At 39.3% G+C, this 25505-nt stretch overlaps 1 protein-coding gene across 1 annotated transcript; it reads right to left on the bottom strand.

The window, feature by feature from the left end:
- Positions 1-407: 407 nt before the first annotated feature.
- On the bottom strand, positions 408-25505 carry LOC118798514. Its single transcript, XM_036557894.1, has 11 exons — positions 25264-25505; positions 24060-24133; positions 23459-23756; positions 22214-22365; positions 19865-20147; positions 18412-18559; positions 7855-7927; positions 6364-6661; positions 3237-3391; positions 2303-2585; positions 408-758 (listed from the first exon to the last, which is right to left on the bottom strand). Exons 2-11 carry the CDS (start codon positions 24127-24129, stop codon positions 608-610), a joined length of 1911 nt encoding a protein of 636 aa, XP_036413787.1. The 5' UTR covers positions 24130-24133; positions 25264-25505; the 3' UTR covers positions 408-607.

Below are 25505 nucleotides of genomic sequence, written 5' to 3'. Positions count from 1 at the left end.
TTTTAAATCCATTCAAGCAGTTTGAAACAAAACCCAGTTGTTACAGTACCAGGTTAACCAATAAGAAACAAATCAATGGGTTTATCACAGACCATGTAGTAAAGTAACATCAAGTCAGACAAGGACCATGATGATCAGGGCGGCCTCACATTTGAGGGGAGAGATCACGGTTGACTTGAATTCAGAGAAAAGCACAGAGTAATAACTGTAAACATTAAACTACTAAATGAACCCAACTGTTAAAATCATAACATAGCATAAACTACGCTGCAAAATAAGACAAAGCCTAATGAAAATATACCCACAGAGCCAAATATAATATCAGCTTTAATTGCTGTGGGAAATGATCGGTCCTGTCCCCTCAGATATGCACATCGGTGTCCTTTCAGAGATGAAGATGTGACCATTTGCTACTTTCAGGGTTGTAAATTTAGCCCATGAAAGTTTTTATTACACATTCCAGTGACCCCTTCAATCACTGCCGACTTAAATTTCATTTTAATCCAAATTCTATTTCATTTCTGTCAGGGTACAGTCATGGCCAACAACCACCAGAGAAATAAAACTGATCAGCCTCACACTGTAATCATGAAGGCCAAGAGGTTCTTCAGATCAGAGGAACTCCGTAAACCTCCACCTCACACAGAGTGAGATACTCGTTCCTTCCTGGGATCACAATGTTGACATACCGTCCATCCATCCCGTTACATTCATAGGACTTGGTAGGATCTCCAGTGACGGAGTTGATCACTGCACAACTGATGAGACAGAAAGTGAGAAATTATTACCATAAATATTTTGTAAAGGTACAACCCCATTTTCAAAAAAGTTGAGACGCTGTGCAGAATGTAAATAAAAATAGATCGCAATGATATGCAAATCATGTAAACCATATTTTTAAAGGAAGATAGTACAACGTATCAAATGTTGAAACTGAGAAATTTTATTGTTTTTTGAAAAATATTTGCCCATTTTGAATTTTATGTCAACAACACGTTCCATAGAAGTTGGGACGGGGGCCTGTTTACCACTGAGTTTCATCACCTCTTCATTTAACAACACTCTGTAAGTGTTTGGGAACTGCAGGCAGGTCAGTTTAGCACGTATTGTATTACAGCGTAGCAATGCTGTTGTAATACATGCAGAATGTGGTTTGAGATTGTCTTGCTGAGGTAATCAAGGCCTTCCCTGAAAAAGACGTCATCTGGATGGCAGCATATGTTGCCAAAACATGAATATATCGTTCAGCATTAATAGTCCCTTCATAGATGTGCACGTCACCCATGCCATGTGCGCTAATTCACCCCTATACCATCATGAATACTGGCTTTTGAACTGTGCACTGATAACAAGCTGAGTGGTCTTCAGCCCGGAGGACACAGTGTCCATGATTTTCAAAAAGAATTTCAAATGTTGATTCGTCGGACCACATGACACTTTTCCACTTCCCCTCAGTCCATTTTAAATGAGCTCAGGCCCAGAGAAGGTGGCAGCATTTCTGGATCCTGTTTATGTTTGTTTTTAGAGTTTTAACCTGCATTTGTGGATGCAGTGATGAACTGATTTCACAGACATTGGTTTTCAGAAGTGTTTCTGAGCCCATGCAGTGATTTCCTCTACAGAATCATGTCTGTTTTTAATGCAGTGCTGTCTGAGGGTCCAAAGATCACAGCCAGTAAATTCTGGTTTTTGGCCTTGTCCCTTAAACACAGAGATTTCTCCAGATTCTCTGAATCTTTTAATGATATTATGTACCATAGATGATGAAAAGCAAAAGTTCTTTGCTATTTTACGTTGAGAAACATTATTCTTGAATTGTTGCACTATTTGCTCATGCTGTCTTTCTCATCTTTACTTCTGAAAGACTCCGCCTCTCTGAGATGCTCTTTTTATAACCAATCATATTACTGACCTGTTGCCAATTAACCACCAGGTGTTTTTTTAGCATTACACAACTTTACCAGTCTTTTGTTGCCCCCGTCCCAAATTTTTTGAACCGTGTTGTTGGTATCAAATTCAAAATGGATATATTTTTCAAAAAACAATAAAATTTCTCGGTTTCAACATTTGGCATGTTGTCTTTGCAGTATTTTACTTTAATATATGGTTTACATGATTTGCACATCATTGCATCCTATTTTTACTTACATTCTGCACAGCGTCCCAACATTTTGGAAATGAGGTCGTAAAACTGACTGGGAAAATTGCACATTTCAACTATTATTTATACATAAATGCATATCTAAAGTGGCTTTTAATGAAAATTCATTCTTTTTGTAGCTTAAACCTGAAGACAGTTTACATTGGGTTGTTGTTGCCGTTGTTGTCCAGAGTGTCTCCAATCCTGATTTCAGCTCCAAGCAGCCTTTCAGGAGCAGCATCTTGCCTGTTGGTGACGATGACGGAAAACACTTTGTGTCGTTTCAGCAGGTCCAGCTTCCACCATGGACTGAGGTCATTGTTAACCATAGAGCAGGAACCGCGAGGCACTATACCATCTCGGTTTCCATCAATAGCATTAGATGCAAAATAATATGAATAAAGGCTGGACTGTGTAGCTGTTCCTTCCAGTGCTACATTCTCTCCTGCACAGGAAACAGTCAAACAGTCAGTTAGAGTAAATGAAGCATGCGTTCTGATGATAGTGACGCTTTGAGCTGACAGCAGAGCTGAGTGCTATGGCTCAGCGGGTATGCTCAGTGTTCAACAAGGCAGTGTGAAGGATTTGGGCAGGGCACCTTGTGGGTCCTGATGGAGCACTATGCTTCTGGTATTTTCTTCCTCACGTTGATGTTACAGCATAGATCTGCTCTTGGTGAAGTCCTGCCAATGTTTCAGTGCTTTTCTGTTATAGTGTTTCAGACACTTGCTCTGTGTTCTTGGTTTTTGATTATTAGTTTGATTATAAGTAACATCATTGTGTCTGATACACTCATACCAGCACCATACCACTACCATGTCAAAGTCACTGTCTCACCATGAGGCGAAAAACTCCACTGTATGCAATTGAGCATTTAGTCTAACTAATGCATTGCATTTAGCCAAACATGCAAACAAAACTACTCTGAGCTAACTCAATTAGCAAAATGACAAATATCCCAGTATATATACTTGACAGTTCTGAAAGTAACTTGAGTAATACTGGAACTACTGTATTGATTTGAATGAATGAGCTTGGAAAACTTGTTCTATCTGTATTAAGTGTTACGAGCACAGTGCGAGTCGTCTCTTCTCACCATGCGGAGTGGGGTAGCCAAAGACCTCTACCTCACAGAGCATCAGCGACAGGTTCTTTCCGGGGAGGAACACGTTAATGTAACGACCTGGGATGCCTCTCTCAAATTTGAAGATCTTGGAAAATCCTGCAGGGATGCCAGAGATCACCCCAGCCCTGGAGAGAAAAGAAAATGGCACAGACACAAGAGAGTCAGTGTACACATCCCTAATGAAAAACTCATAGAAACCAATGTGTTTCTGTTGGTTCATGGTGGTTTTGAAATGAGTTTTGGCATTTTTAATGGGCCCTTATGTTCTGCAAGCTGTTCATGGCACTTAGCAGTGTTACATCCGATTCAGTTCCCACTCAAATTCATGTTCCCCTTCATAAATTGAACGCTCGGTCGCCACACTCACTGAACAGAAATCAACAGCAAGGGACAGTGGAACTACGGAAAGTGGGAAAAAAAGTTTGAGAAAGGCTGTACGGACGAAAGGTTGACACACTCAGTAACAATGGCCATTTAACGTTAAGCTTTCCTGAACAGTTTCATTTTCTGTAGTTCCAGTGTTGCTTGCTGTTGATTTATTTTCAGTGAGTGTGGCACCGGAGTTTGATTTGTGAAGGGAAATGTGAATCAGATTTGGTATGAAGATAAGTCACCCATGCCTATAGCAGGGTTGAACCAGAGGGGCCCTGCAGAGGTGGAACTGACCACGATAAAAATGATTACAGTTTGGAAAGATGTGTTCACATTTCAAGCAAGGCCAGTATATTTTATTGTTACAGAGCAGTGCATTTCAGCTGTTAATGGAAAAAAAGGTCTTAGGGTGTAGCTACTCTTTAATGTCCAACTGTGTTCCTTATATGAGTTTTTAAGCTTCACGACATTCAATACATCCGCATGGGCTCTGGAATACAAACTGTCATCATTTAACACCTCTTCTGGCATAAAAACGTCTCTGGACTGGAGCGCATCTGAAATGGACTGATGCTCAGTGGAAACGTGTATTGTGGTCTAACAAGTCAGCCTTTCAGATTATGCAAATAATGGATGTCGTGTTCTCCAAGCCAAAGGAGTAAAGGACCATCCAGACTGTTAAGCGCAAAGTTGAAAATCCAGCATCTGTCATGGTGTGGGGGGGTATTATTGGGTAGTGAATACCCTGCACATCTGTGAAGGCAGCAATGACACTGATATATGCTATATGGACAAAAGTATTGGGACACCTACACATTACACCTACAGGAGCTTTTATAAATCCAATTCTAAATCCATAGGCATTAATAGGAAGTTGGTCCCCCTTTGCAGCTCTAACAGCTTCGACTCTTCTGGGAAGCTTTCTACAAGATTTTGGAGAGCGTCTGTGGAAATGCCTATTCATCCGGAAGAGCATTTGTGAGGTCAGACACTGATGTTGGACGAGAGGTTTTGGCTTGCAATCTCCATTCTAGTTCATCCCAAAGGTGTTCGATGGGGTTGAGGTCAGGGCTCTGTGAGGGCCAGTCAAGTTCTTCCACACCAAACTCACCCAGTCAGGCCTTTATGGAGCTGCTTTGTGCACTGGGGCTCAGTCATGCTGGAACAGGAGAGGTTCTTCCCCAAACTGTCCCACAAAGTCGGAAGTGTACAATTGTCCAAAATGTCTTGTTCTGCTGAAGCATTAAGATTCCCCTTCACTGGAACTAAGGGTTCTAGATCAACCCCTGAAAAACAGCCCCATATCATCATCCCCCCTTCCACTAAACTCTACAGCTGGCACAGTGCAGTCAGGCAGGTAACGTTCTCCTGGCATTCGCCAAACCCAGACTCAACATCAGACTGACTGATAGAGAAAAGTGATTGTCACTCCACAAAATATGTTTCCTCTGCTCCCGAGTCCAGTGGCGGCGCTTTACCCCACTCCACCCAGTGCTTGGCATTGTGCATTTTGATCTTAGGCTTGTGTGCAGCTGTTTGGCCATGGTAATCCATTTCGTGAAGCTCCTAATGCACAGTTCTGTTGTTGTTGTTTCTTCCAGAGACAATTTGGAACTTTTTAGTGAGTGAGTCAACAGAGGATACACACTGTGCACTTCAGAACTCAGTGGCCCACTCTGAGAGTTTGCGTGGTCTACCGCTTCAGCTAAGCTGTTGTTTTTCCTAAATGCTTCCATTTCACAATAAGAGCACTTACAGTTGACAGGGGCAGCTCTAGCAGGACAGAAATTTCACACACTGACTTATGTCAGAGGTGGCATCCAAAGACAGAGCCATGTTTAAGGTCTCATCAGTACGTCCCATTTTACTGCCAGTGTTTGTCTATAGAGACCACAAGGCTATGTGCTTAATTGTATCCACCTCTTGGCAATGGGTGTGGCAGAAACACCTGAACTCAATAATTAGTGGGTGTGTCCCAATACTTTGTCTATGTAGTATACACACATTTTGGAGCAACGTAAGACGCCATCGGTTTCATAGATGCTATTTCAACCAGACAGTGTGGGTGCTAGACTAGTCTCCTGTTGAAAACTTGTGGTGCATTATGAAGCACAAAATACAACAACAAAAGCACGGTACTGTTGCACTGCTTAAGATTTAAGTGCTTTAAAAGGAAAAGTGAGGTAACAAAGTAGTAAACAGGCCACTGTCCCAACTTTATTGGAATGTGCTGCAGGATTCATATTTGGAATGAGCATAATTTTACAAAAAACAATAAAGTTCTAAGGTGAAACATCATAGATCATGTTTTGTACTTTTTCCAGTTTAGTACAGGTCAAACAGAATTTATAGTAACTGCTTTCTGGTTTTATTGCCATATCACATACTGCCTCAACTTTGGATTTGTAAAGTGTTTTAATCGGCCAAGCTCAGCTCTGAGTTTGTTGCAAGTGTCACTCACATTTGTTGGGCTATCAGTCGCTGTCACTACTATTTATCATTCAATATGAGAAAATAGAAAATGTGAAGAATTAGTGTTCAATGGATTGTGTTCAAATTCACATGCTCAATGGCATTTTGGTTGTGGTTCATTGTTGTGTGAAGTGGGTTATGTCATATAAAACAAACAATGGAGAAATATCTTGAGACAAGGATTTAGAAATGCAGTGTTAATATTGCCATGCAAAGCCAACTCCTACAACTGTCAAACAGCCAGTTCCCTCACAGTGGGTTGCTGTTTCCATCATCGAGTAAAGAGTTTCCGATGTGTATCTCAGCTCCGTTGATCCTCTCTGGACAGCAGTCTGCTCTGTTAGTGATGGTGATGGAGATCACTGTGTACTCGTCCAGAAGGTCCACCCTCCACCAGGGGTTTTGTTGCGTCTCGGTGGCGGTGCACGACCCGTGGTTGTAATTTGAGTCAGTATTTCCATCTATAGCGTTGTAAGCGTGGCCTAATGCCCCCCAGGGGTTTCCAATCAAACTTGACTGTGTGGCTTTTCCATAGAGAGCGAGGTTTTTGGCTGGAATGAACAGAGCAGTGCAGATTTGGTCGGTTATACATCAACATAAACAGCATCATTCTGTGATCTGTGTTTTATGAAAATAATTTTGTTTGAAAGTTTTAGGTTACTTTCCAGAAATGTTTTTTTTTTTTCATAATTTATTATGTTTGAATTAATTTATGAACTTCATTAACTATTCTATTAATGTTCTCTATAATTAGTTATAATTAGTTGTAATTCATATTGCTGGACTGCCCAGCGGGACAACCTACGAAAGTTAATGCGTCTTACTGAGTGACTGACTGACTGATCAGCGTCGTTGAAACAAGCCCACTTGAGACAAGCAGCAGGTGGCGCTAAACACCACTAAATGTCACAACCTTCCAACTTCATTGCAAATATAAGTAACCGATATAGCTAAAATTGATTTAAAGACAGAAGAACTGCATTCATGAGTCTTGCGATAATGACAACCTAATAAGTGGTGAAATAACACCGCAGTGAGTGGTTCTGTTTGAGTTTAAACTGTGTGAATTCAGTTGGAATTTTTCCTGGATCAGAGAATTCCTAGTGAGCCTTAAAATGGCACTGACTGCAGGCCTTGAACACCACTGCTATCACATAGTCCCATAAAAACGTCCATTTAAATAAGCTGATGTACTTTAACACTAACTGAACATTTTGCCTGTAATTATTGTTATTATTTTTGTTCTTATTATCATTATACAGTCATGTCATGCTAAAATCCAATAAATGTAACTGTATAAAGTATAAATCATTCTAAAAACACCAAAAGTCTAAATTAATAGCTAACTATTATATAATACTAAGAAATCTATAAATCATTCCTTCACCCAAAAAACAGCACACATATGTTTCAAAATAATAATTGTTTACTTTTTATTATACACAACGTGTTGTTGGGTACTATGTCTTCATTATGTTAAGTTGTAGCCCACAGAAACAAAATATACGTGCTAAACAATCAAGCAGGCAGGTACATGGAGAGGAACAATAACTTTTTCTACTTAAATAAACTGTAATTTTAGTATTAATTAGTGTTACTGAACAATTTATTGCCTTTCTATTATAAATCATAAAAAGAAAAGCATAGTGTAAGGAACCGTGTGGTGGAATTGTGGTGTTTTGTGCCTTGTTTATGTTGTAATAAAGTATGTTTGTGTCCATATGTATGTAAACATGATGTGTACCTTTCATAGATGCATCAGTGGAAGCAGCTGCTGTAAAAACTGCCAGCAGGTAAAACGTGTGAAGGTTCATTTTCTGATGGAGGAAATGAAGTACATTAACTCTTAACTCTTTTGTTATTGTTCAGTTATTCTAATACAGCTGACAGGCAGAACACAGAGGTTCCCTGGTAATATACATACACACACACACACACACACACACACACATATATATATATATATATATATATATATATATATATATATATATATATATATATATATATATATATATATACATACATTGCCTATATATCACTGTTGTTGGAACAGAACCTTGTATCTCCAAAATAAGAAAATTTACAAGAGCAGGAAAAAACATACTGTACTTCTATGTAAGTCAATGGAGTAATGTCATTTGTCATTTTTCAGTTTTTGACATTTGAAAATGCCTGTGGCCCTTTACACTGTCTACAAATTTCATGATGATGGGACCAAAAGAAACGGCCCAAAATTTACTTGGAAAAAGTCTGGTTCCATTGACTTACATTAGAAGTACAATAGGTTTTTTCCTCCTCCTGTAAAGTTACCATTTTGGAGATACGAGGTTTTGTTCCACCAACAGCGATATATATAAAATCAAAAATCAGCTTAATCTTTGTTTCCTTATAGGACTCATAGACAGGTACCATCTCAGTTCTTGCTTTTATTCACTCTTTCCGAGTGGGTTACCACTGAGAGGTCTAGGAAAAAATGTTTTTTTTCTGGAAGAACCAGAAAAATAAAAAATTAAGCTGTTTGTGTAACAACTAATACTGCAAATCCAGGTGGTCAGACAGGTGGAGACAAAGTCAGCATCTCTCAGCCCAATGTCTGGACAAACAGACACCCAACAAATTGATGTGTTCACTTTAGCCCATTGGGGCTTTCAATGCAATTTGAACTAAAACCAGCCCAAATGCTTTTGATTAGATTTAGGTTAATCTTTGAATTCATCTGATGTTTTCACATATCCTCCCAAATGTACCTATTAAATGTTATTCATAAAATAATCAGCCTAAGCTGTTAGTGAGCATAGGAAGATGGAAGAAAGAGCTTAGCCAAGGATTAAATAAAATAAAATAAAATAAAATAAAACAATAATGAGTTATGTTTTTTCAAGCAGCTTCATGAGGAGCCACCTGGTGTGCTTTTCCGGTATGACTGAAGAAAATTTAATTTTATGTCTGTTCTTAATTTCACCACAAGGTGCCACTGCTGTGTTAATAATGCTCCACCATCCAAATAATATTGATTACACATACTTTAAATTTACTTTGGTTAAATCGTGATTTTGTTTCATGTTTTTAGAGATGAGTCACACTTATTATCTTTTCAACCTTCAACAAACTTGTGAATATTAATGGCTCTGTGGTGTGGCTTTTATTTTGAAATACTGGATGTAAAGATATGTTTGATGCTATTGCTATGGGAATGAAATTACATTCATAAATGCCATGCATTGATAAGAGCTTTTTGAGTAGCGCTGTTGTGGGAAGAAAACCTCGTATCTCCAAAATGGTAACTTTACAGGAGAAGGAAAAAAACCTACTTTACTTTTAATGTAAGTCAATGGAACCAGACTTTTTTCCAAGTCATTTTGGGTCGTTTCTTTTGGTCCATTCATCATGAAATTTACACAGAATTCTTAGTAATGAATCTGCAAATGATTTAATTTGACACGTCTCCTTTTCTGTTTTCCTCATTCTTATTCTCCCTACAATAACTGTATTCCTTTGTTAAACTTATGATTTATAGCTTTCTTCAAAATGCAACTGTTGGTATAATGAGTCAGTAAAAAAATCAGAGTTTCCGCACTGCTGATTACAATATTGTGGTGGTGTTCATTTGTGCTAATCTGCTAAACACAATATTTCCAGTGTAATGAAAATAGTTGGCACTCAATCTGTTTGAAACTATGCCCTGTTCACTATATAGTGCAATATTGTGGGGTGATGTCTGAAAATATTGTGCAGAATATTCAGTGCATTTAGACAATCTCACAATGCACTGCAATAAATAGTGTACAACCGATGTACCCTACCGGACAGGGTACACTCATAATGCACTGCATTGTTTGTATGTAATGGGCAAATCTGTATAACGTTAGTGTCCAAAACTGTTTACAACCATCGCAAATTCTGTTTCTTATGATAGTGTTTTCGAATGTAGGTTGTGAGTCATTCTACAGAAACGTCCATTTTTGTGTCCCTAGCGTTTACAGATATATTACACTTAAAAAAGGTTTGGGTTACAATTTATTTATATTTAAAATAAAACAATAAGTTATTTTAACAATTACAAATTCTTGATCCACCAATTTAGCAATATTGGTTTTTAAATCAATCATACAGAATTCCAAGCACCACAGAAGAGCTCATCCCCACAGTCATGTGTGAAGGCTGAGGCCATATTTTGAGGTAAAAAATGTTTTTCTGCAATTTTAACTGCAATAATCTATACATGACTATGGAATATATCAATTAAATGACATAAGAAAAAGAAAACAAACACCAAATAAATATTATAAAATATATAATGAAAGCTGTGGTCCCCAGGAGTCGTGTCACTGGTGTTACTGCGTAACAAAAAATCTCTTATTTTGAAATAAAAGTCACACAGATGACATCACTTGACTTCCTTTTACCTGTTTTCTGAGGATCTATGAAGAAAAGCACATGGTGAGTCCACTGAGTCTTTCAGTTATCAGAGATTTTCTCAGTAGCAGTAATGCTAACCAATCAGCATTCAATAGCAGTAATACTAACCAATCAGCACTAAGTAGCAGTAATGCTAACCAATCAGCATTCAATAGCAGTAATACTAACCAATCAGCACTAAGTAGCAGTAATGCTAACCAATCAGCACTCAATAGCAGTAATGCTAACCACTCAGCACTCAGTAGCAGTAATACTAACCACTCAGCACTCAGTAGCAGTAATGCTAACCAATCAGCACTCAGTAGCAGTAATGCTAACCAATCAGCACGCAGTAGCAGTAATACTAACCACTCAGCACTCAGTAGCAGTAATGCTAACCACTCAGCACTCAGTAGCAGTAATGCTAACCAATCAGCACTCAGTAGCAGTAATGCTAACCACTCAGCACTCAGTAGCAGTAATGCTAACCAATCAGCACTCAGTAGCAGTAATACTAACCACTCAGCACTCAGTAGCAGTAATGCTAACCAATCAGCACTCAGTAGCAGTAATACTAACCAATCAGCACTAAGTAGCAGTAATGCTAACCAATCAGCACTCAATAGCAGTAATGCTAACCAATAAGCACTAAGTAGCAGTAATACTAACCATTCAGCACTCAGTAGCAGTAATGCTAACCAATCAGCACTCAGTAGCAGTAATACTAACCAATAAGCACTCAGTAGCAGTAATGCTAACCAATCAGCACTCAGTAGCAGTAATGCTAACCAGTCAGCACTCAATAGCAGTAATGCTAACCAATCAGCACTCAATCATAGCCAATATACCCACGTTGTCATAAAATGTTTCAAAACAATACATGTAGTATGTATTAAAGTATACTGCCAGAGTACACATTAAATTAAAGTATGTAACTTTTGAAACATGCACCCTTTTTCACAAGGGGTCAGACAGGTGTGGAAAAAGTAGGCTTTTCTCACCCCAGTGGCTGGACAACAACAACACATCCAACAAGTTGATGTTTTTAGACACAATGCATCGACCCTTTCCAACCACCACCTTTTCCAGTAAAGGTGTCAATCAACCATCACTGTCTGATTTTACTGGTTATCTCTAGCTTTATTAAGAGACCCTGAACGGCCTCCATGCAGTCGCTCTGTATTAGTGCAATTATCACCCAGCTCACGACTCCTTTTAGAAACACCTCAGTCAGGAAAACTTTACTGGTACTCACTCAGCTGTGTTTTTAGAGAGTCTCTGTGTCCAAGAACTTTTGGTGCGATGTTCATGTGAATTATCAAAGCAAGTATGCGTGTGAGTGCACTGTGCACTGTGCACAGGCTGCAGGATCAGCCCTTTTATACTTTTACATGAGGAAGATTGATTCTTCTCTAGTACTCCGTTTACATCACGTTCACTCAGCAGGGAATATTTTCCCAAACAAAACAAAGCTGTGACCTAAAATGAGCCCCATTGATTTTGACTCTTTTAGGCTCAGATTCATCTCTGATTTCATCGGATGGTTTCACATATCCTCCCGTATGTGCATTACCCGTCATTCCCACAATAAATGGCTCACAATAAATGGCTCTCTGTGCAATTTAATAATCAGGTTGATTTAAGGCAAGTATTTGTTTTTATTGCTCTCATAATGCGTGCAGTAGAGAGTTAAAATGCATTTGTTTGTATTTGATTTTTTTTTTTAATTTTATATAGTTTTAACAAAGCTTACATTTAGGACTAAATATACACAAATTGAATGAATGGTACTGCATTAACCATGTACGTCTGCATTAAGACACTCACACACAATGTATTTCAAATAAACAAGATTTTAGATCATAACTGCATTTTCACAGAGTATCAATACCCACAACACTCGCTTCTGTCCTGTTAAAGGATCAGTTATCATATTTTAAATTATGGGGGTCTAATAAAAGAACAAGGAACATGGAACAAGAAACACGACAGCTAGGATAAACATCTCACATTAAAAAGAAAGTATCAGTGTTACATTTCACAAAGACAGACTATAGATACACAGAAAAAGACAGAGATGATATCAATGACAGAATGGGAAACACAGATAATAGGTGCAGACAACGGTTAATCCCAGGGACAATACCTGGGAAAGTAACTCCCCAAACTCGGTATATAAAGGCTGTCCAAAATTTCCCCAAGGGCTCAGATACAGTTCAACCAGGAAGTCGCCAACTGTTCTGGAAGAACATTCAGGGAACTGCAGAAAAAATCTGTGCTCATGAATTCACAGTACAGAAGGGACAGTAAGGCACAAACACTAATATCTAAAAGAAACATCAGTGCTCGTCTCCCATTAGCAAAAAAGCACCTGGACAATCGTTAAGCCTTTTGGGATGATGTTCTATGGGCAGACCAGTCCGTATTGACTTTCTGGACAACGCATGTCCCTTTTTGCCATAAAGCAAGTTCTGCATTTCATAACAGGAACATCATACCAAGTGCTCGGTGCATTCAGATGGACACTACACTTCCACAGTACACACTCCATCCACTAGGGGGTGTCTTTGTTCCCCGAGATCCCTATATACAGGAAGGAATGTGTCTTTAAGAAGATGGCTTCTGGATTTGAACCCTGTGTGGATGCAGGAGTGGAGTCTGGATGTAGCACATAGTGGAGCCAAGAAGCACCCAAATCCCTCAACAAACTGCCAGACGTTGTTATGTCCTACTAATGTGCCCTTATTGTTCTTCCCTCTTGAACTTACTCATCTGAATGCTCAGGCTATCCAGCAACTGAGCCACTGCTTGGGTTGGCTGGGGATCTTCAGGTGAGATGGGTTACTTACACAGACACATTTTACACCTTACTTACATGCTGGGTAATTGCAACAGATAGTCATTAGGATAGAGCAGGGGTCTTTAATTAAAACTCAGTAAGGGCCAGTTAGAGAAAATATCCTGAAGCAAAGGTCCAGAACATCATAATGTCTAACTTACATCATGATTCAGTGCCATATACTGTTTACTGAAGTAGCCTAGTAGGTATATCAACATTATACAGTCGACTGAATGTCAAATCAAATAAAGTACAGTTCTGTAATATTTCAACAATATTTATTGTCAGTTTTCTCTTTTTAGAGCACAACATGTGAAATAACTTCCCTCTGACTCACTTTCTTCTCCGATTGCTGTGTCTCGCCTCGTCCCTGCCCTGTGCGTGGCGTCACTCATTCGAGTCTCAGTGCTCATCGTAATGCACAGATCTAATTGGCTGAGTAGCGTCACGTGTGATGTTTACAACACATACGATTGGTCTGTGAGTCTCCGGGCACTAAAGCGGCACCATAAAGGCTAGAAATGTTACGCAGATTAAAATAGGACCATAATAATTCTCCATAGTTTATTGGTTGTAGGTCCAGGAGCGCATAGGACAGCGTCTGGGTCCGGACTCGGACCGCGGTCCGCCTATTAGTGATCTCTGGGCTAGAGACTGTCGTGGGAAAAAAATATTTCCACAGCTTTGCTCTTGACACAAAACTAAAAATAAACCTCAAAACACCAGGCTCGGCAGGAAAAGGCACAATTCCTTTATTGAAGATTAAGTCTTTCCAGAATCAAGCGTTAATCTTGAGTTGGCCCGGGAATCAACTGACGAACCCACGCAAATCCACGCTTTTTCTACTATTTTTGGTCAATACCTCCTAAATATTTCAAACTTTTTGATTTGCAGACCCTTATCTCCAAAAGTCACGGCTATTTTTACCACCTTTACTTCCAAAAGTAATATATATTTTTTTAATTGTTGCAGGCCAAGGCTGCTTTCAGGCCCAAGCCTTCAAGCTTTATTTGCTTCATTAGTTACATTTGGTTTCATGTTTTTGATTTATTTCTGCTACATATGTACTTTTCCTTTTTTTTTCCCAATGATAATTTTTAATGTCTCCTGATATAAACAGACTCCAGCTGTATGTGTGTGTCCCATCAAGCCACAGCCGACACCTCAAGGCCACTCACAGACACACACACAGCCAAACTGCTCATCCACCATATAATACTTATATATGAATAATTATGATTCAGTTCATCTAATACAATTGAAAAAAGGTTGCTTTGTTTCGTAGCATGACATTCGAACGCTGTGGTGAAGACCGGAATGTCTGGTGGTGGGAAGGTGAGGGCATATTTTGCTGCCTAAGGACCTGGACTAGTCTAAGTCCTGACTTGGACCCAATAGAGATGCTGTGGCAGGGCCTCAAAGAGCAGTTTATGCTCAAAAACCTACCAATGTGCCTGAATTTAAGTAGCTCTACGAAGAAGATTGGGCTCAAATTTCTCCACAACAATGAGGACGGATGACATGAAATTGTAGATTTTCATATGGGTAATTTGCATGTTGGATAACTTTGCTTCTTAAATAAATTAAATAATAATTTAAAAATTGTATTTTTTTAATTGAGACTGTTTTCGGTCTATTATTACATTTTATTAAAGGATATGAAAGCATTCAGTGAGGCAAACATGCAATAATGGAAAATTAGGAAGGGGAAATTTCTTTTTCCTGGCACTGTAAGTAAGATATTCTTTTTTGTCTTAATTATGTTCATAAGCAAATGAAAGTAGCATCTGCTTTACACAGATGTAGAAGGGGAAGTTACAGCGGGATGGTTTCACAAGGCTTTATTTTTTAAACTGCAGTCCAATTGCAATCAATAAATCTTCTAATACTAACATTTCTTTTAGTGAGTCGCTCGTCTGTGTCAGGGCGGCGGTCCAGACTTTCAGAGGAATCTGTGCTGTAACTTACAAAAATGAAATGGAAGCTTTAGTGAAAGTTCTGCCACGAAGACTCTGATGTTATTGAATGTCATTCATTCATTCATTGGTCCTGACCAATCACGGGCCTTCACCTGTCTTTAAAATGACTCGACTTATGTACCTATCCTGCTGCTTTCAGGTGCCTACGTTTTGACGTTCCCCTCCTTCCTCCCCACCACCAGTTGGGTCCCTGTCTGGTTGTCCGGGGGTAGGCTCCGCCCCTGCCGTCTCTATCCGGCAGGATCAAGTCAAGTCAAAGTTTATTTATGTAGCGCTTTTACAGCAGGTGTCGTCACAAAGCAGCTTTACAGAAAAATCTGGGTCCGAGCCCCCATGAGCGTCGCAACAGTGGCAGGAAAAAACTCCCTAAGAGTATGAGGAAGAGACACTGAGAGGAACCAAGACTCAAAAGGAGAACCCATCCTCCTCTGGTCGACACCAGATAGCAAACAGCATTAATATAAAATATTAGAATACAAAACGGGGGAAAAACAGGTGGAGCAATAGTTAAATAGATAGTTTAAGGTTATGCAGAGCTGAGGTCTCTCTGCTTTGGGTCCAAGTAGTAGGACCTCAGTTTTGTTAGGATTAAGAAGAAGGACACTGTTGGTCATCCAGCTTTTGATATTTTTAACACATTCTTCAAGTTTATTTAGATTCAGAGCCTCATTTGGTTTAGCAGATATGTAGAGCTGCGTGTCGTCTGCATAACAGTGAAAACTAACTGCGAACCTGCAAATTACCTTACCATAATTCACTCTTGCCTCCTGGATCAGCGAGGGTCTCGATGCGCCAAGACCTGGACGGAGGACGGCGCCTACGCCAAAGACCCTTTAATTTCTAGTTAATTGTTATCTTTCAACTTGTAAAACTGGATTGAGGATTTAAAAATTGTCCTCTGTCGCTCTTGAGCCTCCTGAGCCTTTCTGGCAGAACTATTATATCCCAAAGTGAGCTGATCTCAAACTGAGACAAACAAGTCCACCATTCATATCAAGGACGCAGGAAGGTGTTTTCAGTTTAGGGTGATGATATTTATAGAAGCACATGAGCGGTGACGTCATGCAAAATTATTTGCCTTTGTTAATTTAAATTAGAATGTGTCATAACGTGCTATAAGGTTGCGTGAGACGACAGTGCAAGGTAAGCTTAAAGTGGCCAGTGAATGGAAGTAGAAGATAGGTGTTTCTAATAAAGTTCACAGTAGATTTTTCTAATATAGTGGTCAGTGAGTGTGTGTATTTAGAATTGCAGCTGATGCTCTAACAGACTCGTACAGTCAATGAGCAATTCACAAAGTGCAGAGCTGACAAAATTTATTTACCCAATAGAGAAATAGAAATCAACCAAAGAACAATAGACTGTGATTACAAAAAGTAGAAAACGAAGCATGTACCCAGAAATGCATGAGGTTATGCGCAATGGTGTAAATTGTCATCATACAGTCATCAAATATCAGCAGCAAAAGGCAATCTTTAAAACCCATTCAAGCAATTTGAATCAAAACGCAGTTGTTACAGTTCCAGGTTAACCAGTGAGAACCAAATCATTAAATTTATTACAGACCACGTAGAAAAGTAGCATCAAATCGGATATGGATCATGACGATCAGGGCAGCCTCACATTTGAGGGGAGAGACCACAACTGACTTGAATTCAGAGACCAGTACAGAGTAATAATCTGTAAATGAATCTAATGATCTTCTCTGATCTGCTGATAGTAATACTCTCAATATTCTCCTTCTCCTCGACTTACATGCAGCTTTTGATAATGTTAATGATGATGTTCTTGTTTCTTGTCTTTCCTCTTTTGGCACTGATTCAGCCTTCAGCTTGTATCTTACAAAGAGACGAAGAGTCCACACAAGTCCTCCACCTGTCCTGTTACATGTGGTGTTCCTCAGGGCTCAGTTCTTGGACCCCTTCTTTTCCTAATCTACATCCTACCACTTAGCCAGATTATTCATAGCCATGGCCTTAACTTTCACTGCACATTTTTGATCTACGTCCCTCAATAAGACTGCATTCTTTAACTTACATTATATTGCTCATCTTCGCCTGTTCCTGACTGATAATGACACATAAACTTCATTGTGTCTCGTGTTGATTATCGTACCTCCCGCATTGTTGGTCTCCCTGTAAAGTCTATACAAAAGCTACAGTACATTCAGAACCCATTCAGAGAGTTCTCACCCATACTAAGCGTTCAGCTCATGTCACTCTCATTCTCTCTCAGCTACACTGGCTACCTGTCCTGTCCGGTATAAAGTTTAAAATTTTACTCTTCACTTTCAAAGCCCTGCATAACCTTTCTCTCCTCTACCTCAGAGAACTCCTGACCTCTTACACTCCCTCTCACTCTCGCAGGTCTTCTTGTAATAACTTGCTGTCCCTACACACCAGACTTTCCACCTTGGGACGGAAGTCCTTCAGTGCCAATGCCCACAAACTCTGGACCTCTGTTCTCCAATCCCTCCATGACTGCTGTTCTTTTCTACTTTTAAATCTAATTTAAAGACGTTTCTTTTCATGAGCATTTCTCTTCCTCCTTCACTGCTTAGTCTTAGGGTTTTTGTGTTCTTTGTTATGTAACGCTACCTTGGGATTGTGAAAGGTGGTATATAAATGTAACATTATTATTATTACTATTATTATTATTATTATTATTATTATTAACTCCTCCTAAATTAACCCAACTATCAAAATCACCTGAGTGATCAACATAACCAAAAATATGCCGCAAAACAAGACAAAGTCTAATGAAAATATACCCAAAGATCCAAATATAGTATCATTTGATAATAAGTGATGATAAATGCTGTGGGAAATGGTCAGTGTGGCCAATCCTGTACCCTCAGATATGCACATTGGTGTCCTTTCAGAGATAAACATTTTGTGTTTTCAGTATTGTAAATTTAGCCCATGACAGTTTTTATTACAAATTCCAGCGACCCCTTCAATCACTGCCCCACCATATGACAAATTCATTTTAATCCAAATTCTATTTAATTTCTGTCAGGGTACAATCATGGCCAACAACCACCAGCATCACATTGTAATCATAAAGGCCAAGAGGTTCTTCAGATCAGAGGAACTCCGTACACCTCCACCTCACACAGAGTGAGGAACTCCCATCTTCCTGGAATCACAATGTTGACGTACCGTCCCTCCATCCCTTTACAGTCAAAGGTAAAGGTCGGCACTTTGTTCTTAGTGCTGATCACTCCACACCTGTTAAAGCAAAAAATGAATTTTCAAACTTGTGAAAAAAAACTGCATAGGTAAGCTAATATTGATTAGGGCTGGCCAGAATAAATACTCAAAGTACTACTTTTTCTTTTTTCAAGCCACAAAAAAATGCCTTTAATAATACGAAGAAGCTATTCTTAATATGTGTGAAATGTTAAAATAAATAAATTACAGCTCTTTTAGTTACGTACATTATAAATTCGTGTTACCCCCTCGTCTTCACCGCTTCTCAAATGGCCATTAAAACTAAATTTTAAAATTTACAATAAGAAATTCGTATGTTCAGAAGGCATGACAAGTGTGATGAATCATCTCAAATATGTAAGCATGTTTGATTAATCCAGGTAAACTTATCCACACTGAGCCTATTGTGCCTCCCCTCTGTCATCACCGTACTTCACAGGCTTCAAAAGTTAAGTAGAGTAAACTGTGTAAAAGATCTAATTATTTTCAGAAACAGAAGAGCGCTAGAAATAATTCACTTAAATAAATGGAGCCTACTACAACATGAAAAACTCCACCAGCTAAAAATTCTGATCTCTTAACCAAACTCAGATTTTGTGGTGCTGATGGAAACCTGGCTGAGAAAATCTGTAAGAGATACTATATTGTTATAATCTGTATAGAACTGACCCCACCGCGACCCAGAAGGATAAGCGGTTTAGATGATGTATGTATGCATGTATTGAACTGACAGCATAGCAAAAATGGAGGAGTAGCTGTCATAGATACAGTATCCAAGCTATAACCCTTAATTCAGTCTCTGAAGAAAATGTTTTGGATTTTTAGCCCTAAAAGTGGGTCTTGCTGTTGTGAGGATCTGTAGACCCTCCTGCTCTCTCCTATGCAGTTTACAGTATAGCTGGACTTTTATCACAATACTGTATATGTGCTACCTATTTAATACTGATATAGAGATGCTGATGGAAGGTGATTTTAATCTTAACTGGCAGACTAATGCATCTGATCACAAGGAAATATGTGATAATCTCACTCACACACTACTTATTAATGAACAGAGTAGGCCAAATCTAAGTGATCTAAGGTAGATATGTTTTTAAACTGCAGTAAGAAAAGACACTTTAAACAATGGTAAATTATGAAATATTAATATTATTACTTTTAAGAGTGATTATAAGAGTTAATATTTTAGGACTGATCCAGAAATACCAATCAGTATTTTTAGCCTGTAAAACTCAGGTTGGACCTGTCATTGTAACATAATTGCAGATCAAAAGTATCACTGAAAATCTGCTCTTTTGTTGTTCAGCCCTGCAAGCAGTTTACCTCGGGTTATTGTTGCCGTTGTTGCCCAGACTGTCTCCGATTCTGATTTCAGCTCCATTCAGCCTGTCAGAAACAGCATCCTGCCTGTTAGTGACGCTGATGGTGAACACTTTGTGCTGTTTCAGCAGGTCCAGTCTCCACCAAGGGCCGAGGTTTTTTTCAGTGTGTGTGCAGGAGCCGCGATAGTACACACCATCTCGGTTCCCATCAATGGCGTTGGAAGGAAAACCACGATCATAAAGGCTGGACTGTGTAGCTGTTCCTTTCAGCGCTATGCTTTGTCCTGCACAGGAAACAATCAGTCTGGTGAAAAGGAAATCTGCTGATCCAATAAAAGATCAATACTGAAGTTTGCCTGTAAATCTAAGTATCCTCACTTTATCAGAAATGTGTCGCATGCATGGTTATGTTTTTGATTTAATACTTTTGCTGTTTTGCTGTTCCTGTCAGGGTGTATACTTGGGGTGCAACAACACACAAATTTGTTGATAAGCTATACTCGCCAGACAAAAAAAAAAGGTCACCTTGTGTATTTAAGGTGGTAGTAACTTCAGGCTCCTGCAGATGGGAAGGCATGAGGATGATTGGGCTGTAACTACTTGCGGGGTGTGTGAAAGGATTCATAGATTGAGAAGAGGTGGTACAGTGCAGTGAATGTCTCATTCGATGTGTAAAAAAAATGGATCGCAAAGCAGATGTTAATGATTGGCTAAAAGAAGTGATTGCATTTGGGCCAGAGTGAAGGAAGTAGCTGAATTTGCAGGTGTATCGAAGCTTACGGTCATACGAGTCGACCAACAGTGGCAAAAATCCCAGCCTACAGGAAATTCTCAATAGAATTGTGGCTGAAAGATGTAACTGATGGACAGGGACTGCCAGCATGTTTCACGGCTTGTGAATAAAAATTGCTTCACTTCCAGGCAAGAATTGCTTCTAGAATACAACGCAGGTTCTTCACAACCAATTTCTGAAAGAACACTCCGGTTGGTTGCAACACTTTGGTTGATGTGACAGTAAATTTGAACCACAGTGCTGACACTGAGCTGCTGGACAACCAGGTTTTGCCTTTTGCTCATCATCTTATTAAAGAACATCTATGGGACAACCAGGAACAATGAGTAATATGCCAGGGAAATCCACAAAATCTGGCCAAACTGTGCAATTCTTAGATGCAAGAGTGGCTGAGCACTGATGGCCTACTTTCAGAAGCTTGTCCAGTCTGTGCCAAATCAAATTGCAGCTGATATTCGTGCTTGTGTTGGTATTACAAGCTATTAGGTATGTTTCAGTCACAGGTGACAAATTTTTTGTCTATCTCTCTATTTGTCATCTATCTATTTGTAATTCCAAAAATGTTTTTTTTTCACCAAAAAGACAACAGTGCTTGTTGAAGGGCTTAAATGAGTGTTTAACCCAAGACTCTCTACTTCTGACTATTCGAAGCTACACACATCTCTTTTGGGTTATTTTTTTTGCCCATGCAGATTCACCACTTGGCGGCTGTTTAAATCCTGTGTGAGGAGTAGCTGCTGTGACTCATGTTCTCTCCTCCCTCTGCTAACTGAAGCTTTTGAGAGAGACTACAAATAAGTTAGCATAGTTGAGGTATTAGCATGGGCATTTGGTGTGACAGTGCCGACACACTGTCACCGTTCAGTCTGCCACTCTTTGCCCATCACTGTTGCACCTGAAAGACCTGGAAAGCTTCACTTCTTTCAGCTTAAGTTTGCTCTCTTTGTTCGTCATTTCAAACAGCTCAGCTAATCAACCATCCAGGGTAGATAAAGCTAAAGTTAGCTTCTTATTCGCCAGCTACATCTTTAAATTTTCCTCAGGCACCTGAATGTAACTGCTGCAACATTTAAGGTGGAACAGAAATGTCCAACCAAAACCAAACCAGTTTTTTCCTGTTTTTTTTCTGTTCATGGTTAAACGTTTCAGGACTATCATCAAGTTACATGATATTATATTTTGTATATAATAGTATAATATACAATTCTATAACATACAAATATAGAAATCATTCCTGATATAACACCTTTTCTAATATGGAATCTAACTGTATCCGATAAACAGCGCGTATCATCTCACAGCCCCCATACAGAAAAAAATTCATATTAACATTTGTATCATGACACCCCTATTATACACATGTACTGTTTACTAAATATGGTTACAGGGAGTAAAGATCAGATATGTGGCTTTGAAGCTACACTGGACTAATTCCTTTAGTCACTTAAGTCACTTGATCTAGGATCAAACGTTGTGCGTACTTTACTGTTCTAGTTTAGATGAGTAGAAAAGCAGTTTTATTTTAACAGTATAAAGAGTGATAAGTGTCCTTCTCACCAGATGGAGTGGGATAGCCATAGACCTCGACCTCACAGAGAGTCAGGATCCGGTTATTTCCAGGGATGATCACGTTGACGTAACGACCTGAGAAGCCTTTCAAGATCAAGGTGCTGGATTTTCCTGCAGGGATGCTAGAGATCACCCCAACCCTGGAGAGAAAACAGTACATATATGAGAGGATGTGCACATTTCTATAGGCCACAGTCAGGAATAGCTGAAACTGACAGAGTATAAAAAGACAAGAGACAAGAGTCAACTCAACATAGCCCTGGAGCTCTTGGCCTGGTACAATGCATGCTAGTTAGATTTTTGATTGAGGAGTCACAATTACATAAACCATGATATTCTCATGGGATGGAGGCCGTAGCAGTGGTCAGCGCCAGGCACGGCAGTTGATTTTTAACAAGCAGGACGAGTTGAGATGCGTCTTGATAATTGGTGGTGAACTCCAGACCTGGAATGCCGGAGTCCAGCACACTTTGGTGATTATCTTACTCAAACACTCCTAATTCAGCTCAGCAGTTAATTGCCAGGTTGTGTGTTAAGAGCAAGACAATTACTAATCTGTACTGGACACTGGACCTCCAGGACTGCAGTTTGCTACTCCTGCTCTTGATGACGACAGAGCTTAATCTTCATTGTTTGTCAACTTTGTTCCTGGAGATTTTCCTTCCTGCAGGTTTTAGCCCTATTAAATTTCACCTGATCCATTTAATTACTGCCTCCAGAAGTCTTTGATTAGCTAAATGATATGTGTCAGATCTGGTTTAGAGGTGAAACCTGTTGCTGGTAAAAACTCCCTGGCTTGATGGTCTTTTCCACTCGTCCTCCGACTACAGCTAGGTACCCTCAGTACCTACCAGTGGGAGGTGCACTTCAACTAAACTAGACAGGTAAAGTTTGTCAATAAACTTTAAGTTGGCTTTACAAAGCCAGCTAACAACACTTAATAACATGGTTGCTAGGGTGTTGCGACATGGTTGCTCCGTTATCTCAAGTGTTTGTTAAAATGTTGCTATGCTATCTTTACGAGGTGGCATCTGGTGTGTACAACTTTCCAAGAATCACCCGAATGCAGCATTACAACACACAGAAAGGGGCGGAGCCTGACCAGGAAACGGACTAATTTGGCTTGTGGTTTTAGACATGTGGTTCAAGTTTTGCTGTGCATAACTAGTAGCTTTCAAGTGATACTAGCAATTAGCTATTACCATTTTACATTGAAATGGAAATGGAAATCACCTGGTGTTGTTGTTTCCATTGTTGGCTAAAGAGTTTCCGATGTGTATCTCAGCTCCGTTGATCCTCTCTGCACAGCAGTCTCCTCTGTTATAGATGGTGACAGAGGTCACTGTGTACTCACCCAGAAGGTCCACCCTCCACCAGGGGTTCTGCTGTGCCTCAGTGGCGGTGCAAGAACCACGGTTGTAGTTTGATTCACTATTTCCATCTATAGCATTGTAGGCGTGACTGAATGCCGCATAGGAATTATTAACCAAGGATGACTGTGTGGCTTTTCCATAGAGAGCGAGGTTTTTGGCTGGAATGAAAAAAAGCCACGCAGATTTGTTCAATAATACATAAGCAAAAGAAACATCATTTTAAAGGTGATTCTGTCTAATTGTGTCAGGTTACTCTTGTCATCATTGTAACTTTCATTACATTTAAATATCATTTATAACCCCTGGGGGAGTCTATAAATCACACCAGCCCTGGAGAGAAAAGAAAACAGCACAAAGGTGTTTTAGAATTCTAAAGTCTTTTTTTCTGCATGATGTACTGATTACATCAGAATCTAGAGGCTACAAAACTAATGTGTGTGTGTGTAAAGATGTATGTTTACCTCTTAAAGATGCATCAGTGAAACCAGCCACTGTAATCACTCCCAGCAGGTAAAATATGTGATGTTTCATTTTTCTAAAAAACCCCAAAAAACAACAACAAAAAAACATAAAAACAACAAAAAACAAGTAAATATAGTACATTAACTCTATTAACTTGTATCTGGTTATTGCTGGGCTATCTTAATGCACCTCACCGTACTTTACATTTTCACAAAACACACTGCAGCAGTTTTTCTAATGTAATGCTGAAAGACAGTATGCAGTTCTTAGTGGTAAACATTACATTAGTGCTGTTCACTTATGATCTGAGCACCCAGCACATGTTAATGACAGGCGTAAATGGATGTAGCCGTTTCTCTCTGGCTGTACTCTGAGACTTGAAGGTATTTTGCTGATCCCAGGGATGCCGGAAGGTGTTGTAAGTTGGGGGTGCTGAGATTTTAAGCAGTATATATGTGATGTGAATAGTAATGTTATGCAAAATTATTTGCCTTTTTTTCTTTTTAATTTAGTTAGATAATTCATGCCAAATTCATATCATAACACATCATGATGTGTCATGATGTGCTATAATGGTGAGAGATGACAATGTACCCACATAACTCACACAATAAATGCACAAAATGATTCCACTCTCTCTCCTTCTGGACGAATTTTAAGCAAATTAGTTGAGTGACGTCCAATCCAGTGACATCCAGTGACGTCCAGATTTTTGATGTGTGGCACGGAAACTGATTGTGTCAGGTCCACAGTCACACAAACTAATACACACTAACTGAGAGATATGACAGTTGATTAAAAAAAGAATAAATTCAAAGCACGGGACATTATTGTGTTTTTTGACTAAAAAAAAACATATTAGGCCACGTTGGGGCTCAGAAACGGCCCACAGCTCTCTGTTTTAGTGACCTGTCCCCACCAAGTGCGAGAGGGAAGCAATTCGGCTCACTTAAATGACATATATTCTTGACGTAAACAGTGTAAGGCTGTTGCAGGTTTATAAAATACATAAATAAAAGTTCGAGTTCAAGCCTTTCTTTATTATTTAACCAACCCTGAAATCTGGGGACGCTGCCGCACCAACGGCACCCCCACTTCCTGCATGCCTGGTTGATCCTGCAGCACTCAAAGAAATCTCCTCCAGTTCACTGATCACTGAATCTCAGTTAGAAAAACTACTGCAATAAATATACTGGTACTCACACAGCTGCTTGCAGAGAATCTCGTCCTCCCAAAGTAACCTGGCACAACTGAAGTTCTTGTAAATTACTAGAGTGAGAAAGATTGTGCAGGAGTGTCTTTTATACATGTACACTCAGAAGTTCTAAGGGAACGCCTCATCATATTGTTTACATATATTAATCAGCTTTACAAGGAATTATGGGAACCTTCCTCTAATTTGAATTTGTTTTGGCACAAGTCCATCTCAGACTTTATCTGATGGC

The sequence above is a fragment of the Colossoma macropomum genome, unplaced genomic scaffold (genome assembly GCF_904425465.1).
Source record: "Colossoma macropomum unplaced genomic scaffold, Colossoma_macropomum, whole genome shotgun sequence".
Lineage (NCBI taxonomy): Eukaryota > Metazoa > Chordata > Actinopteri > Characiformes > Serrasalmidae > Colossoma > Colossoma macropomum.
The sequence above is the reverse complement of the archived record's forward strand: the minus strand, read 5'-3'. Positions and strand labels throughout refer to the sequence as shown.

Bases quoted from the DNA above. Each gene is read 5' to 3' on its own strand.
- LOC118798514 (XM_036557894.1), bottom strand. From the start codon at position 24,129: ATGAAACATCACATATTTTACCTGCTGGGAGTGATTACAGTGGCTGGT. The intron at 7,928-18,411 runs TGAAGAACCTCT...TTCCTCCATCAG, and splicing joins TGTACGGAGTTCCTCTGATC to AAAATGAACCTTCACACGTT. The intron at 6,662-7,854 runs GTACACATCATG...TGTTCATTCCAG, and splicing joins CACTGATGCATCTATGAAAG to CCAAAAACCTCGCTCTCTAT.